The sequence below is a fragment of the Ptychodera flava genome, chromosome 10 (genome assembly GCF_041260155.1).
Source record: "Ptychodera flava strain L36383 chromosome 10, AS_Pfla_20210202, whole genome shotgun sequence".
Classification (NCBI taxonomy): domain Eukaryota; kingdom Metazoa; phylum Hemichordata; class Enteropneusta; family Ptychoderidae; genus Ptychodera; species Ptychodera flava.
In genome coordinates this window covers 11,419,440-11,438,093 of record NC_091937.1, presented here as the reverse complement: position 1 = coordinate 11,438,093, position 18,654 = coordinate 11,419,440, and the positions used below count along the sequence as shown (strand labels likewise).

The following is an 18,654-nucleotide window of genomic DNA, read 5'->3' as shown; positions in this document are numbered from 1 at the left end:
TATGTCTTACATAGAAAAGTTGCAAAAATTGGTCCAAAATGAAAAAAATCACCTCAGCTTTGTTTTCTGGATCAAATTTTCCTACAAATTGGTATCAAATATGACAAAATTATGTTCACAGCCTTCAAAATTGTCTCACAACATATACTGGATTAGTATAGGTCATTTAAGGTCACAAACTGAGAAAAGTACCTAAAATATACAAATTTTGGGGTTTCCCAACACTTTGAGCAGAAAATTTATCTAATAACATCTTTCGGGACTTTATACCAAATTACAAAGCTATCAAACAAGGGACTTTATACCAAATTACAAAGCTATCAAACAAGTAATGTTGAGATAAAGTTTTCTTGACCAAAAATGACAATATTGTCTTAAAAATACAATTTTTTATATTTCAGGACATTTCCACATATCTAACTATTGTCATCTCTGTACGTCTGTGTACGAAATATGAAAGCTGTCTGTCCAGGGGTTTTAAAAAGGAAACACTGTCTAAGATCTTTTGACAAAAAACGACAAAATTGCACAAAAATAGTAATTTTCCCAATTTTGTCATAATTTCAACAAATTAGAAGAGTAACACCCTTGCAAAGAGACAACCCAAATTTGAGAGCGATTGGGCCGGCGGTTTCAGAGAAGAAGAATTTTTACTGAAAATGAGAAAAATCACAAAAAAATCAGCAAAAATACAAAATTAAGGATATCTTCACAATATTCATAAAACTGTATAAGGTTAATCTAAGGTACTTGCACACAAATTTTCAAAGCAATCAAAATAGCGGTTCTTGAGTTATTAATTCTTAACCATTTTCACATTTTGTAAGCTCATTTGCATAATTTTGGCAATGCAGACTTCATTTGAACAAAATCCCATCTATAGCCCAGGATGCATCCACATATACCAAGCTGAAACGTGCAGCGGTTTGCGTGTTTTTGATGTTGACGGACATACTGTACGTACATACATACATACATACATACATACATACACACATACATACAGACGCCATCGACTTCAGCCTATACGATAAACTCACATTGGTATAACCAAATGTGAGCTAAAAACCAGCTTCCTAGGGGGTCAAAATATGACAAGGTTAAAGGTCACATGTATTTCTAAGAGACTGGGTCAAAAAATTAGGTAAAAGCGCAATTTCAACAATGACAGGTGATGTTAAATACATGCGCTACAAAGTAACCCATTTGCGACAGGTTGGAGTTAAATCGGCGCAGAAATGTTCTAAAGCGTGTGCGCGTCCGAATTCGTCGCCCTTTACCTTAAACACACATAAAAAAGTCTACTACGTTTGGTAACTCAGCATTGCGGTTCATGAGAACCAGTTTCTACGAAACTCTTGGCTTGTACTGTTCCTTTACAGCATGTCAAACAGGACTCTATATCAACACAAACATCTGGCCATAGTACCATGTACTGCTCATTTGACATTCCATATTTCAGAGAAATAACTCACGAGATTGCCTTATACTATTTCGTATACATCAATGAGGACACTTTTGAGTTAGAGGCGACCCAAAAAGTAGGTATTGAGGGCGCACTGCAACTCACCTTTCTGTCCTGGTGCTTGGAGATTAATCCCCGCCATGGCACACCATCCGCAGGCAAATATATCTCTGGAGTCGTAATCACACCAGTAGTCAAATGCTCCACGCCAGCCATCAAAACTGACAAAGATTTGGTTGTCTTTGACCAGCGCGACAGTGGCAGGACAAATTAAGTGGGGGTTCTTCCTGTCCACTGCCTCAAGCTTCATGCCGACTTCAAACATATTGGATTTGGGGGTAGGTGGCTCCTACATGTGTGACAAAAGTAAGATGATGAACATTTTTATAACTCTATGAGGTTTAAAATAAGTCCCAACAACTGGTAGATCAGAAAAATGATTGTAAAAATTTGAGAGTCTGAATATCTGTCCCCGAGGTGTGTTCTACCCTAAAATTTACCTTTTTGAAAGCTTTGGCGGGTGCCATTTCAGCTCCACTTAATGTACGAAGTAAGAACATTGGCCATGACGATGCGTTCATGCGGAAACCTGAAAGGTGCAAAATCACAATAATTAGCTTTGGTGTATAATTCCGCAATAAATATCCGGGAAAAAAATCAACTGAGAAATACTGAGTATTGTTCAAAAGTTGTTGTAGTCTCTGAAAATAGGATTTTTTTCACTCGGATATTCTTAGCTGACATTTATTGAAAGTCTCTTTTATGCCAAAAGCATTCACAAGAATATGAGACCGGAAGGTTCAAAATAGCTACCAGTATCACAGGTAATTTTGACATTTCAAATAATTGATCTTAGGATTCATATTATTGATAGACAAGGAATAAAATCCGATGGAACATACGGAAGAGTTTCATATGGAAGTTCATCAAAAACTGTGCATGTTTTGACGAAATTCAACCAAAAGTCAGCGTGATTATCGTGAAGTTTAACCCTTGTAAGACAAAGTATGAACTTTTTTAAAACTCAAATTAAGACTTCTAAAATTTCTTTAAGCGACCTGAAGTCCTTTTATTTCAAATTCAGTTATGAATTCTTATTCTTTGATTAATAGAAAACATTTGTATTGCGTGAGTGTATCATGGTGGATCAACTGGCAAATAGCATTACAGACTATACTCTGGTGATAATGTTACAAAATAGCAGTGGAGATGGGCTTTTTTGTAATGCTTAGCATTAAAGCCCATTAGCACTTTCTTTTCATATATTTTGCAATAAGAGGGCTTGAAATCAAATGCAACTTGTATAAAAACACTTACAAAAGTGTGACAGCAGAACTTTTCCAAACATTGGCAGTGAATACATGACTTAAGAATTTAACAACTGAATTATTTTTTGAGTTGCAAATAGAACAGAGCAGCTGCAGAATTATGTGTATGTGCCTGGATTCAATCAGATTCAAAATTACAGCTTAAGTGGCATTAAATATTTTTTTAAAGAAAACTTTGTAATCTTAGAATCGCCCTTATTCAACTTCAATCACCTGTGTACCCAAGTCAGCATTATCTTAGCAAGGAACATAAGTGAATACATCCACAACATAGACAGGTAAGGATGGATAACAAGTTAACTTACCCAAAGGGGGTTGAAGTAGCCCTCCGTGCTTCTCACACCATCCTATTTGCTTGATGTCACTGCTATCAACTAACCGCCAAAAGTCGTTTTTGTTGTCACCGCCGTCCAGCCGTAGCCTGATTCGGGGGCCCTGAAGCCCGACGACTGTGGCCACGCAGGTTGAAGTGATATTCCGTGGGTCCTGCCCCTCCAGTTTCATTCCTATTTTGAATTCATTTACCGGTGGGGTTAGGGGCTGCAATAAAGGAATAGTACAATTTACTGTAAAACTTACCTTGATGATAAGTTGATTCATATTTAAATTTTAAAGGGCCAGTAATGCTAACATTTGATGATTTTTTCATTATTTTTATTTTGTAATATACCGGTATGTTAATTGCAACTTCATATTCTACTCCCGAAAGAATATTGAAACACCCACTATTTAGCTTGTCAACTTAGTGTTTATATGTGTAAAATGCACGAATATTGTTTACATTTGAATTCTTGTCTGGACCAGAATTCACTTGTCAAAAATAATATCTCAAGTCAACACATGTATAGGCTGAGTTGACAAGCTTAACACTGTGTATTTTAACATGCTATGGGGAGAAGGATGGTTGACATTCAAAATAGTAAAAAAATCATCAAAAGTTAACTACTGCCCTTTGAAAAGTAAAACCTTTCCCCCCTTAAGATAGAATGGATTATTCTGTACAATATCATATGATCAATATTACGCTAAGCAATACCTTCACCTGGTACTGGTAATTTCATAATGCATTAGGGGACGACTGTATTAACTTGCATGGTACCTGAAACCCGAGTCCTTGCCTGAGCAACTCGGGTGACAAACAGAAGACTTTTAATCCCCAAGGTGTGAATGTTCCATTGTTATGTTTATCTAATCCAGCTGGTGCCATTGTAGTGCCATTGTAGGAAAGGCAGGTCTGTGAAATTGATCCTCTAGGGAAGTGGGGTATTCCTAAGTTAATGGAGCGTTCCCGTAATGGCAAGTTGGCAACATATCGGGCTATGGCATGAATTAATCAATAAGGTCTCTTGTCTTTTCATGACAGTTTTGCCAACCGTACACATCAGAACCAAGTGACATGCCCCATGCAGAGACAATGTTTTCTGAAAGTTTGTTTTAATCAAGTGGGATACTGCATCATATCTTGTTCGATGATGGGGAAATTTCACCAGTTCATCCCCCAGCTATCAGCATCTGTATCCTTTTCCCAGGTCAATTAAGGTAGTTTGTGCCTTGTTGTAAATGAAAGACTTAACCCTTTGAGGGCAAAAGTCAATTTTTGTCACCTTTATGAAATATACTCCAGACAATTGTTTTCAAGTGCAGAGATTTTTCTTATATTTTTCCAAAAATTTTGATCTAAAACGGTAATCTGGATAAAGTGCTGTCCATTCGGTCCAAAATTATCAAAAGAATCACAGAAAAATTCCTAAAATTGGTAAAATGTTGTACTAAAATTTTGGTGGGAAAAGTTACAGTACTCAAAGGGTTAAACTTTTGCTCAAACTTTCCCCCGGCAAACTTTCAACCATTTTCTTTCAAAATCAAGAATAAAAATCAGGGTCTCATCACCGTACAAATTTTGGTACTAGCGAAACAAATCATCCAATGTTTACCAATATTTGAAGTTCAAAATGGTTGCCATCCCTAAGAAAAATAACATTTTTTGAATTCCACAAAAATAAGTCTGTGAAAACATAATTCATTCCATGAGCTTTGAAATGAGGCCCATCAAGTGGTAGGCCAAAAGAATATATTATAAAAGTTTGAGAATCTGAAAATCTGTCCCTGAGCTCATTCTAACTTCATTTAAAATTGTCATAGAAATCAGAATACTTAAAGGATCATTGTTTTACATACCACTATGATATGACATACACTTAGTGTCAATGTCTAGTCAAGTCAGTCGGCAAGGTAAGTCAGTTAAAATTATGTGTATGTATGTTTTTGGGGGGTCTTCAACTACAACCCTGTTCAAACGTGATATACAGAAATACATGTTAAACAGAAATTATTATATATCATTAGTTTTACCAATCTGGACCTGATGATGACAAGTGAACCTGGCAGAATAGGGCATCTGATAATGAACTTGAAGCTTGGACATTATGTTACCTGTTTGAAACAGTGCTTTGGTGACGGTCTCCCGCCTGTTTCCTTTAAGTACTCTTCCCATGAGAAGTTATCTGTAAGAAGGGAAAACATTCTTGTAAGATGAGACCTGAACTGCTAAAGTGATGCATGCAGCAATGCTGCAGTATTTACAGTGGTGATGGACATACCTGTGTATATACTGATAAATGAGCAAAAACATACATATAGATTTTCGATGTACAGGTATATTAATTGAACGCAGAAATTCGCAGGCTGCATAAATATGATGCAAACAGGAGCTAAAAAGGGGGCAATTGGTATCATTATATATTTTACTTTGCCCTATTACTTCTATAAACAATTCTGGTACCTTTTTTGAGTTAATGGGGGAATTTGTGAGCCAGTTCTAGCTACTTTGGAAGTATATGTAATTTGTAAAATGTTGCTTTATTTAAAGAAGACAAATTTGAGTCCCTTGGTGGTGCGTAAACTTGGTTGTGACAGCACATTGTTTTTTTTTCAAAGAGAATAACAAGTTTTAACCCAGTCACCCCTACTTTCCTGTACAATGATCCAGTTTTAACAAAGAAAACAATGGGATTGGGCCAAACCATTGTGTTGACAAGGTTAAGACAACAAAGGAAATGACTCAAAGGATACCTGATGATGTTACAGTTCTAAAATCAATTCACAACAATAAAACATTTGTCAAAACACTTTCACTTGACTTTTGAAATTTACTTGTACAGGTACAAGGTTTACCAAATATTTGATACTTTTGTGAATATCAATGTTATGATGAAAGTCAGACAGTCACACATTAGTGGATTGGACTATAAACAGCTGAAACTAACCCACATGCACAGCAGACAAAATGTTGTCCAAATTTCTGCTGACAGGCAATGTGGTGCATACCATGATTTACTTTGAACAAATTTAAAAATCTAATTAGTTCTTTTCGTTTCAAAATTTACCAGTCTGTTATTAAGCAATCATCGCATCAAAAACGAAAATATTAAAATTGTAAGTGGCTTCTTTGATACAGACATACAAACGTATTACTTCACTGGCATTTGAGAATTACAAAAACATAGTACGTCCGATCATTAAGAACATTTAAATGTCTGAAGAACAAGGTATCCGACACTTAACCTTTTCAAATCAAGCAATGTTTCAAACAGCCTGTCAATAAGACGTGGGAGCAAAATGTCATATGGACGTCATCGCCCGCCTCTGGAATGCATCAAACTGTAAGATTTCTTTTAATTCCAAATGTCACGTTAGTTATTGAGCAATAAGGCATCCAGCGGAGCACTCAACAGAAGCCCCAGCCACAGGGTTAGGATTTGGTCTCGTTAGCTTCCATAACACAACATTTATCGTCGGTTTGTGTGATGAGCTGAGATGTGGGACCATTTTTTGTTTGTTTCCTCCGGCATGTCTGGCTGAAAGAGACACACATCCACGCTGTTTGCAGGATTTACTGTCTGTTGCTCCTTCCACGCACAAGGTGACATTTAACGGAAGTCTCACAGCTACTCCATTCACTTCCCCAGTGGCATGGCAACAATACTGTTCTCGCGCTAATGTGCATCTCTCAGTATATATTTAATTTAAACTTTTATAGTTTTCAAATTATCAAATAAAATAATAAAGATTGCAGAAAATTTAATTATTAAGTGCCATGTAAATTTTTAATAAAAGGAACCATCTAACTGAGTCTTTACGGGTAAATAAAGGGTGTGATAATTACGGCATAATGGCAACAACAAGGAAACAGCATTTTACTTTTTGTTCTTTCTGAAATCTAGGGCAGTGAGAAACCTACCATGTATAGCTGTACGTATAATGAAGTTTTGACGTCAAACAGAAGTGTGACAAGATAGAATATCACTAAAAGCCAACTCATTTGCCTGTATCTGGTGCCTGTTCTGAATATTTCTGTAACCTGATCACCCCTATTTCTTGTAAACAGGTCCATGGTTACCATTGATTGCAATGGGTTTGGGCTAAACCATGGTGGTGAAAGGGTTGAAGATGGTGGTGTTTCAAAAACTAGCACCGTCACAAGTGTGCAGGCTCTACCAATTCAGTAGTAATGTTACAAGTGATATAAGAAGGGAAAGTTTTGAAAGAAGGTCGACTGACTTACAGCTTCTTTGTGTTTTCCAAAGACAAGCATATCAGCCTGTGAACCGTGCTGTGCATGCATGGTCTAAAGCCCTTCAGAGAACGAAAATGGTTGCTAAAATGTCAAAGAACTGGCAAATTGGTCAGTGAACTGGCAAACTTCTGGCGAAACTCATAAACCCTCTCCTGTTCATTCGATGTGGAACTCCTCTACTGACATTTTGACAGAAAAGATTTTGATTTGATACTGGCAAAGTAACGAATCGGTTTAGCTCAATCACTATAACAAAAACACCCACATGATACAGCAGCAATATTTGCAGGTAATAGCTTTACATGCGTGTCCACGCATACTTACATTAGATTTTTAAACAATAAAACCAACCCTGTACAAAAAGACCACACTCTTGACCTTTTGTGGAATTAAGAGAGCTTTGCTTATAAAGTTCAACATGAAAAATTTTATCAGCAGGCTTGTCACATCAACACTTACTTTGATATGGATTAGGTTCTGTACAAGGTCTCCCTCTTGGTTTTTCTGTCTTCTCTTGTTTTATTTCACCTTTGTCGTTTGTGTTGGGATTTGTGTCCTCTTTGTTCTTCATTTTGGTGTGCTCTGCAAGTTCAAGTTATTCATAAACGAAGAAATTTAGACAACATCGCATTGAATTTTTAACACATGGCGTTCTGTTCTCCGACAATACCTGCAAAACAAAACTGCATCCCGTCTCTGCCCTCTGAGTTTTATCGTTGTCAGTGGGCTACTGCGTTGAAGATTATCTGCCCTCGGGGGAGTCTGTTGAAACGAATGATAAAATCTTCACCGATGTATCTCGGCATTTCATCAGTCATCCACAGTGAATTAATCCCTGGCATTAATCATCTTCCTGAGCAAAGCTAAACAAAAGAGCCAGGAGATGTGGAAATGGGAGCCAGAAGATGTCATGGGACCTTAGCAACGTGTGAGGGTATCTGTATGGGACTGCCCTACATCTTGTAAATGTATAGGCATTGTGCGACTTTGTGTTGAGTGAACAAAAAATGAACGCTACGGATTGACAGAATTGTATTAGTTCATGCACTCCTTTTAAATTTCTCAATAACACATCAATCTCAGAAATTCACAGCTGAGAAACTAAACACTTCACTTGTTGAGCTGAAGGAGTCGCACATTTCCTTGTTCAAGCAGGAAATGGCATTTCCTGGCGAGTTGATTTTTTTCACATTGAGATTTGTATTCTAAAATACTGAAGAACAGAAAATATGACTATTGGCAAGTATGTACCATTGAATACTATTGGTTTGGACCAAACCATGGTGCTGAAAGTGTTCAATCTCTTTAATTGTCAGAACTAGATGACCCAAAACAAAAGGTTTTGCTCAAACTTTTCCTTGGTTGGAGAAGTAATTCAAATTTATAGTGAAGGATAAAAACCACACAACACAATTTTTCAAAAAATGCATACACATCCTGTGCTAACTCTATAGGGAAAAATTAAAATTTTTAAATTTTCATAAGGACAAGAAAAGGAGAATTTAACTTACTACACAAGCTTCAAATTGAGTTCACACACATAGCAGACCAACAAAGTATTGTCATAGCAACAATGGTAATATTGTAATAACAGCAATGGAATCTGAACATACAGTAATTACTGCATCTCGGCACATGTTGAAGGATTTACCATTTCCGTTCAGAATCATTACATTCGAGTAAAAATTCATTCATTAAAGGTAATACATGTATGTCTTAAATATTTCATTTTTCTATTTATTTATATGGTTATTATGCATATATTTTTACTTGTTCACTATTTTCTTGGCAATTTATCCCTCTCTACACAACAAGGACAACACAAATTGGAATTATCATCTAATACTTGAAGTGTGACATACTAGTATCCACTTTGTTCACAGTGTATTAATGACGACTGTTTAAGTTCTGCATGCAAATCTAGAGTTCAGCGAGTCATTATCAATGTGGAATATTCATAAACCTTGGAATTGTTCATGACAGAAAAGGTAATCTAGAATTTTCTGTGGTACATTATCATATCTGATGTATTCATGCGTGTACCACACATAGAATACAATGACTGTCAATTCACTGATTTTATCTCAAAAGACAGTAATTCATACAGTCTGAAAATTGAACATCATAACCATGGACAGGAAGCTCTTGTCAGTGTCATAAACTATCATTTTTGTCCATCAGTGACAATATTGTCATACTGTGAGAAATTGCCTAATAGGTTAAACAACCTGTCATACAGTATTTAATTTTCTACAGACAGAAAAAGGAACTTAATTGGTATAACATATGTTTGCGTCAGATCACCTTTGTCAGGCTTCATTCACTTGGTGGTATAATTGACTTGTGTCAAAAATCTGTTTAACACCGTTACTTTTGTCCACTGCCAAATATTTCCACTGTGAGCCCTTTCATCCCGTTTCCATGTGTAGAGGCCCATCTTTGCCATGGAAAACAATGCGATTGGGTCAAACCATGGCGATGACAGGGTGGAATTGGCTCAACCTACATTTATGGATCAAAAGGTTATACTTGCTGATCACAAGCAATGCTTTCAAGTTTCTCTGAAATCACTTGATGGTCTTCTTGGCGTAGGAACCACAGGAAAAATGTCCTGTCTTTTGAATCTGGCATATTGTATAGGAGACCTGTTCAATGTATGGTTCTTGAAGGGACAGCAACTAGCTTGTTGTTCTCTTCCAAGAATTCACTTCAATTACCTTCTTGATTGCATCAGTAAGGGGGATATTTCACAATGGCATATCATATGTGAATTTGAAAGCAAGAAGGAGTGCATTAGGAAAATTGAACTTACTGTACATTAAAATAGGTCAAAATAATGTGCATGTTCAGCATACATTGCTTGTGTATACATTTTACTGAAATTCTGAACCTTGGTTGTCAAAACAACACAACAAATAAACAAACAAACAAAAACTATAGAATAAAGATGAATTTTCTTCTACTACCTTCCTGTAGGATTGGATAGAGCTAAATCTTGTTTAAATTTATGTCACTTAGTACAGATAAACAGGGGTAAACTTTTCGGAAACACTGCTGTAATTTTCTCAAACCGGTGATGTGACTCTGTGGAAAAACTGACACTGGTAAAATGAATGATGAAAACTGATAAAGAGCAGGTGTAGCCAGATCTGTGTCTGGACTACTGTTTTGTTTACAAATAATGTATTTAATGCATAATATTTAGATATATCACATCAACATAGAGTTGCAACATTTAAATTTTATGATGTACATTATAACAAACATGTTTTAACTTTCACCAATTGCCAACACACGGTACCTCTGATACAGTATTTACATTGGCTGTATGGGTCCCATACAATCTTTGACTTTGGTGTCGATGGCCCCCTCCCTTCAACATTTACATCTACGTACATGTTTGCACTGACTAAAGCTCAGCTCATTCACCATTACATTTACAGATGTACATTTGTATCGTTAATCTAAATAAGATTTCTTTGTGCCCAGGATTTATCGGGACTTTTCTTCTTACATTTAGCACAGATATACTACGACACAACAAAATGACAAAAGCCAACATGAATCATAAATTATGCATGCTATGATGATGGATTTCCGTACGCAACCAAATGCTGACAATTCCTGAGGAACCCCACATCAAAAATTGTCTGAACGTTTGTCCTAAAGATCAGCATAAATTGTAGTGCTATTGTCAAAGCAGAAAATAAACTGCCTATTGGCTCTGATGACAAAACATCAACCTTGGCGCACCAAAACATCAGCATTAGTGTTACAGATCTTGCACTGCTATTAAACCCTTTCACCCCCAGTTCCCTGTGTACAGGTCCAACTTTACCATAGAAAACAATGGATTTGGGACAAACCATGGTGGTGAAAGGGTTAAACCCTTCCAGAGATTGAAAGGGTTAATCTAGAGCAACCTTGAGGAGCAGACTATTATCACAGTAGTGTTTTAATTGAAAAATAAATAAATAAATTAATTAATAAATGATGAGATCGTTTACCAGCACTCTGAGATTGATTAGGAAAAGAAACACATTGCGTATGTTACACCATTAGTAAGCTCATTGTCAATATATCCCTGATGAATGTGGTGAACAAAACTACGCACTCAACAATTCCTATTTTTACAACAGTCATAAGGTTCTCTATAAAATAAATAAATAAATAAATAAATAAACCAATACATGGTATACTTTACTGTGATATGTTGTTTAAAACTAGACAAGGCTAACGGTATTAACAACTTTTCAAAACGACTTCAGGGCCAAAATATCATGCTTGTACAATGTAGATTGAACAATACAGACTGGAATTCTGGTGTTCATCCAAAAACAGAAAGTACTCCTCTGGATTCAAAAGCGAAGGGGGAATATTCCTGATGACATTCAACAGACAGCAATTTGTTTCAGAGGATAAAAAAGTACAATAGAAAACAAAGGGTTGCAAAATATGAATTACATGTAAATATGGTACACATGCAGAACAATACATGTAGGTGTAGCAACTTCATGGAATATTTTCCTTTAACCCTTTTCCTGCCAAGTCCATATTTCACCACCAGGTCAAGATGGTTAAAATTAATGAAACACAACATATTCCATATGGTGTATTTTAACATAATACTGTATATTTAAAAGCTGTTGAAAACATAAATACTGTAAACTTGATTTTTTTGGACTAAAGATGCTATAACAGACCAAGCCAAGTGGGTGAAAATACGTCATGTTTTGGCTCAATACCGCTTTTTACTGACTTAGCTGATGGGGAAGTGATACTGTCTGGCAGGAAAAGGGTTAATTAAGCAATTAAAAAAGTGTCCCTGAATAATATGAAACTCAAAAAAAAGGCAGAGACCTATGAAAGCAAATTAAAACTTCTGTGGGATGTTCTAATGAGGCTGTTGTTATAATCGGCTGATCAAATACCAAAGCTATTGCAAGTATGATGAAACATGTGCTGATATTATGGTATGGGATAACAGACTTTGTGATAATGGCGTGATAAAGTGAGTTATAACCATTGATTCCGCCCACAAAGATTTGCCATCTAAGCTTTCTTAAAGATCACAATCGTTTGCTCACAAATAAATTCCCTCTCTGTTCCTCTCGTATTATCATCTCAATTTCTTACATGTATTAAAGATAAATCCGTATGTTCTTTAAACACATCAATACCTGACATTTGGTATCTTTGATCTTTGTATGTCGTCTGCCAAATTTCGAAAAATTGTGTAATAGTATATTTTGAATACAGTTATCTAATGTCAAATGCACGTATCATACATCTGTGGCTTAATTAGCAAACTGAATTCACATCAATTTTTATATACTTTTCCCATTCCTGCTGGCTATAAATGTTTGTGAAAGACGTAGGTGTATGTTCAGAGGCAGTGTGGGAAAACGGAAAGATGGTAGACAGTGTGTCTTGACTTCATACGCAGTTTTCCCAACCAGAAAAAAATCTGACAAGGTGACGTAGTTACATAACATACTCACTGGCCATTTCCAAGCTTTGAACATCGGCTATTCAAGGTGAAGTCAAAGAGAGACAGACAATATATCAGCCACATCAAAGACCAGCGTGGGTCTTGTGTCCCAGTTGCGACATACATAGGTTGAGTCTAACACCTTAGTCATGGCTTACTCATAACAAGTCTGAGTAATGCCGCTCTACTCCCCCGGTTGACCTTTCACCCTGCCGGCATTCTCCAGCCAAAAGTTATAAAACACAGAAAACTGAGATTTCTTTGAACTTTGAACCACTTTTCAATTAACGCTTCATCAATAATTTGCACAAACATCAAGCAAGAATACTAAAAAAAGGCTTTCGGAGATAGGACTGTTTTAAGAATTGAAGAGCAGTAACATTTTGAAATTTTTGTTAGAACTGCCTATTTTTCAAAGAATATCAGATTAAAATTTGAACAAAGAATGACGAATGGGTGAAACATAGTTTCAAAGCATTGTTTCAACTGTAAAAGTTTGTCTTGCATCAAAAAAATGAAAATTAAGAATTTTTGCTTGACTTAAACTGTTTTTCGTGGAACATTAGTTTGGTAAATGTGAGAATTCAAAATATGGCTTTCGTGCACTGTGATACTGTACATGTTAAAATTCATAAACTTTGTACTATGATTGCTTTTATTCACACCTATTTTAAAAACTTTACTGATATCATCCAATTACCATTTGCACAAATGTAACTGATAGATTTTCATGTTTCATATTTTAATTAATGTTCACTATCATTACACATTCGACGCAAAACATTCCAAATTTTTCAACATGTCTGTCATATCATGCCTTGAAGGACAATAAATTTACACATGCACTTTCAAAATTGTACATTCAACACAAAATATTCCATATTTCCAACATGTCTGTCACACCATGCCTTTAACCCTTTCAGCACCAAAGTCAATTTTTGTCACCTTTAAAAATATAACCCAGTCAGACTTTTGCCAAAATTTTGATAGAAAACTGTAGCTGATGAAATTTGATGTCCATTTGGTTCAAAATTATCAAAAAATTACAGGAAAATTTATAAAAATTGGTAAAATGTTGCACTAAAAGTTTGGTGGGAAATATACAGCATTTAAAGTGTTAAAGACAATATCTTTACACACAAACACACTTTCAAAATGGGTGATGATAAAAATGACTGTTGATTTATGTTATCTGTGGAAATGACCTACACCGCATACAAAGATAATATTACAATTCAAAATGTGAATAAACCAACCGATAATAACTAGATAATTAACTGACATACAATGCATTACTCAGATAACATACGAGTAGCTATATCACAATTAATAAGATGATACCATGGAAAGCGTAGTCATAACATTCCGTTGAAAATTATAAATATTGACTCTAAACAGCAACAGTAACAGCTTTACATGTGCAAACAAAGTTTTGTTTAGACTGGTCAGTTTTGATGTTCAGAAAATACACGGTGTTTTTGCTAAGGTTTGGAAACGTGGCAAAATGTTTTGGGAACCACTTCTAGTGTCTCATAATTACGTACATTGATATACCATACGGAACCCTGGTAACATGGCTGGGAAAGCCCTGAAAAATATACCTACATGTAAGGCCAAGAAAAATAAAAGGTTTGTTTCTCATCCTCACGTGCGTCAATTCAGAGCGGCCGCGTTAACCTATTTTTTTTCTGCTCATGAGGAAATAAAATGAAAAAAAATAAACGCAAAAATACGCGACAGTAGTGCATAACCACAGTGCTGTATAAAATAGAACTGTAAACAAAATAACTGACACTAACATTCCATTCAGAACTGTACACATATGTCACTGTTATATTAAGCTGTCAAAACTGTGCATTGCTGCACTAAAAGTCAAACCACAGAACTGTTTATACACAAAAATACTAAAGCAACACTTCTGTGCATTTATCTCTGCATGCATTCCTATGTTGGTTTCATGTTTTGTGCGTATTCTTGTTGGTTGAAGAATAAAAAAATCTGAGAAAAAAACCTGCGTCACCGCATCATTTTTGCAATATGTCTAGGATGAGAAACAAACTTTTTATGTTTCTTGGCCTAATGCCCTCAACAAACACACTGACATATCTGGCAAAAGATACTCCATTTTTGATAATGACAAACTTGCAAATATTTGATATTTGCAATTCACAATCCCTGTGCTAACTTCATAGATCTGAAATTTGCAATTCACAATCCCTGTGCTAACTTCATAGATCTGAAATTTGCAATTCACAATCCCTGTGCTAACTTCATAGATCTGAAATTTGCAATTCACAATCCCTGTGCTAACTTCATAGATCTGAAATTTGCAATTCACAATCCCTGTGCTAACTTCATAGATCTGAAATTTGCAATTCACAATCCCTGTGCTAACTTCATAGATCTGAATTTGCAATTCACAATTCCTGTGCTAACTTCATAGATCTGAAATTTGCAATTCACAACCCCTGTGCTAACTTCATAGATCTGAAATTTGCAATTCACAATCCCTGTGCTAACTTCATAGATCTGAAATTTGCAATTCACAATCCCTGTGCTAACTTCATAGATCTGAAATTTGCAATTCACAATCCCTGTGCTAACTTCATAGATCTGAAATTTGCAATTCACAATCCCTGTGCTAACTTCATAGATCTGAAATTTGCAATTCACAATCCCTGTGCTAACTTCATAGATCTGAAATTTGCAATTCACAATCCCTGTGCTAACTTCATAGATCTGAAATTTGCAATTCACAATCCCTGTGCTAACTTCATAGATCTGAAATTTGCAATTCACAATCCCTGTGCTAACTTCATAGATCTGAAATTTGCAATTCACAATCCCTGTGCTAACTTCATAGATCTGAAATTTGCAATTCACAATCCCTGTGCTAACTTCATAGATCTGAAATTTGCAATTCACAATTCCTGCGCTAACTTCATAGATCTGAATTTGCAATTCACAATCCCTGTGCTAACTTTATAGATCTGAAATGTGCAATTCACAATCCCTGTGCTAACTTCATAGATCTGAAATTGGCAATTCACAATGCCTGTGCTAACTTCATAGATCTGAAATTTGCAATTCACAATTCCTGTGCTAACTTCATAGATCTGAAATTTGCAATTCACAATCCCTGTGCTAATTTCATAGATCTGAAATTTGCAATTCACAATTCCTGTGCTAACACCTTGTCACTGGAATGCTACCATACTTCAATGTTTCAATACTTCAAGGATTTTCTCATTCACAGATTACAATTGGCATGACTTCTGCCACTGCCATTTTCTAGAGATAAACTAACATCCAGATAAAATTTCCTACTGACTGAAAAAAAACAAGACTATTGAAATATTGACTTTCCATGAAGCTATATCATGTCAGATATCAGATAAATCCTTTTTCCAGTAGAGTCAATAAGTAGTGATATTGACCCAAAACCTATTTTTACCTATTGTACTTAGCATGTCTTATGTACAAGAATCACATATACTTGAGTTCAGCGTGGCAGTTCAAGTCCCCCAGAAAATCTATCTAGACGTGGCGTGTTGTCACTGGACTAGGCTGGCTGGTAGTACACATACACTGAACTCCTCTTACTTGCCAGGTTATGCATGTAATGGATTATGAACACTCGGAAAATCAGTGTACTTTCCATAGAATTGGCAGATGTAGGGTTAAAGGTAAAGTGTATACAGTCACTTGTAATCTAAATATGCCCATAGATGGTCAATGGAGCATTCCTTGGTATTCAAAATGCCCATGTGAGGGCACTGTTTTTAAAAAGTGGCCACCCGCTTAAAATCTGTTAGAAATCATAACCAACGTGTGTTGGTTAAATTTTCTCTTTCCATGGTTACTGTGGCAAAATTGGAACAGGTGACAGTATACCTTTAACTGTTGTACCATTGTGATGCCGTTGCTGGCTACAAAACTAGTCTTTGTGGTTTTGTGTAAAAATGTGGGGAGTGAATATTTTCATTGGTTGAAGATGGTCATTTGAAAGACCAAGGAAACACACATGCTATCACAAGGCAATAACAGCAATGCTCAATATCACTGATGAGGCAAGTCAAAGTATCCCCTTCACCCCTTCACCAAAGTGTAGAGGTCTAACTACTCCATAGTAAAAACAGGAATTGGCTCAAACCATGACAGTGGACAGGTTTACCCTCAGGAAATTAAAGACAACAAGATGAAGCTTAAACAATTTGTCTAACTGTCAATTATCATCACCACTGCCAATGGAGTACATGTACCGGTAATTTGATTTCCAGCTGCAAAATGATTTGATCACATCCACAAATGTGATTAGCTGTTCACATATTCCACAGCCTGGGAAAGCACAATTTCTTCAGTGTACTTGTATGTCCACACGTTACAAACTGTCAAAGGAATGGCATACTCTAGTATCTTTGTGGACTGATCAATTTTCAAAAGGTTACACCTACTTATAGGAGGAACTGATGCTCAAATTTCATGCTTAAACTTGTAATGGCCTTATCAAGACATCATATTTTTTGTTCATATTGTGAATGTGAAAAGTCAGCATTTTGGCATTTTGACACAAGCTGAAAATTTTATGCTAATGAACTGATGGTGATTTAACCAATCACAAGCCTGTACCATTCCTTATGTTATTGCTAATGGTGGCTGGTAAAGTTATCCAATAGCAAATCTTACCTTACATGTAGTGAGATTACAAAGTGAGATTACATGTTTGACAATCTCACCACATTCTGCATCGCTATTGACAGGTTGATTTTCAGATGTCTGGAAATAAACAAATCTCAAAGAAAAATCAACTCTGTACCATTGAATAGGTCAAATCGCTACTTGACAGTTGAGTCCACTGGAATGAGCTATTTACTACACTCTGCTCTTCACAGACTTGGTGTTACTGAACTGTATATTGACCTGTATACTGACCTGTATATTGACCTTCAGAGAATAAAGAGAGTTCATTACACTTAATAGAATTTTAATGAAGTTCATTGACCTAATTAGTAAACAATACAACAATCGGAAAACTGTAATTTGATAAGAATGTTATTTACTAATCTAAATGAGGTCGGTTGGAGGGTACTTGACTAAATAATCACTATTTATTGATTTTGATAAATGGTCACGTTTGGACTAAAACATGACATGTGTCAAGCTTTTTAAATTACTGTTCTATAAGGAAGGCTGGATATTTTCTATCAGGTCATACTTTACACCTGTTCACCCCTAATTCCATGTAAATAGATCATGCCTACCATCAATTACCATTGGTTTGGGCCAAACCATGGTGGTGAAAGGGTAAAATGTAGTTGAGCACATTGAGAGTAGCTCCAATATGCCATCAACCGTGGGGTTGCTATTAGCTCAAAAGTAGATGACAATATTTCAAAAGTTAGCTGTTGAATCGACAAGACAGTAGAGCGTTCCAGCGTCAGAGATTAGAGGAAGCATTCACACAAATTTTAAAGGACCCAGTTGTTTTCGTTAGCTACCCATTCTCATCTATATCCTTGAACAATACGTTGTTTATACTCACACCCACCTATTTGATTCAGTTTGGTATTCATAATAAATACTCATTAGCAGTAAAATATCACCATGTCCTTTCTCTAACTACATGTATCAGCATCACATTAATACCCTAATATAATTGTTTTGAACTGTCAATTTTTTACTTTACGGTATCAACTTGACAAACAAAATATACTTTTAATGTTGTTCGATTAATAAAAGGAGAAACGCAGTATATTTTTGATCCAAAGAGGTATATCACAAACACGCACTATTG

At 35.8% G+C, this 18,654-nt stretch overlaps 1 protein-coding gene across 4 annotated transcripts in view; it reads right to left on the bottom strand.

Moving 5' to 3' along the window:
* LOC139142023 (polycomb protein SCMH1-like) overlaps positions 1-18,654 on the bottom strand; it is a 43,283-nt gene that overhangs the window by 11,616 nt on the left and 13,013 nt on the right. For 2 of the 4 annotated variants that reach the window (XM_070711809.1, XM_070711811.1), the window contains exons 3-7: positions 7,829-7,951; positions 5,227-5,297; positions 3,099-3,333; positions 1,966-2,054; positions 1,571-1,814 (exon numbers count right to left, since the gene is read on the bottom strand). In XM_070711809.1, coding sequence (XP_070567910.1) covers positions 1,571-1,814; positions 1,966-2,054; positions 3,099-3,333; positions 5,227-5,297; positions 7,829-7,940 — 751 coding nt within the window. In that variant the 5' untranslated portion in view covers positions 7,941-7,951. Of the gene's footprint in view, positions 1-1,570; positions 1,815-1,965; positions 2,055-3,098; positions 3,334-5,226; positions 5,298-7,828; positions 7,952-12,870; positions 13,017-17,546; positions 17,724-18,654 lie in introns of those variants that run through there. The other 2 variants (XM_070711812.1, XM_070711808.1) reach the window with 2 other exon arrangements.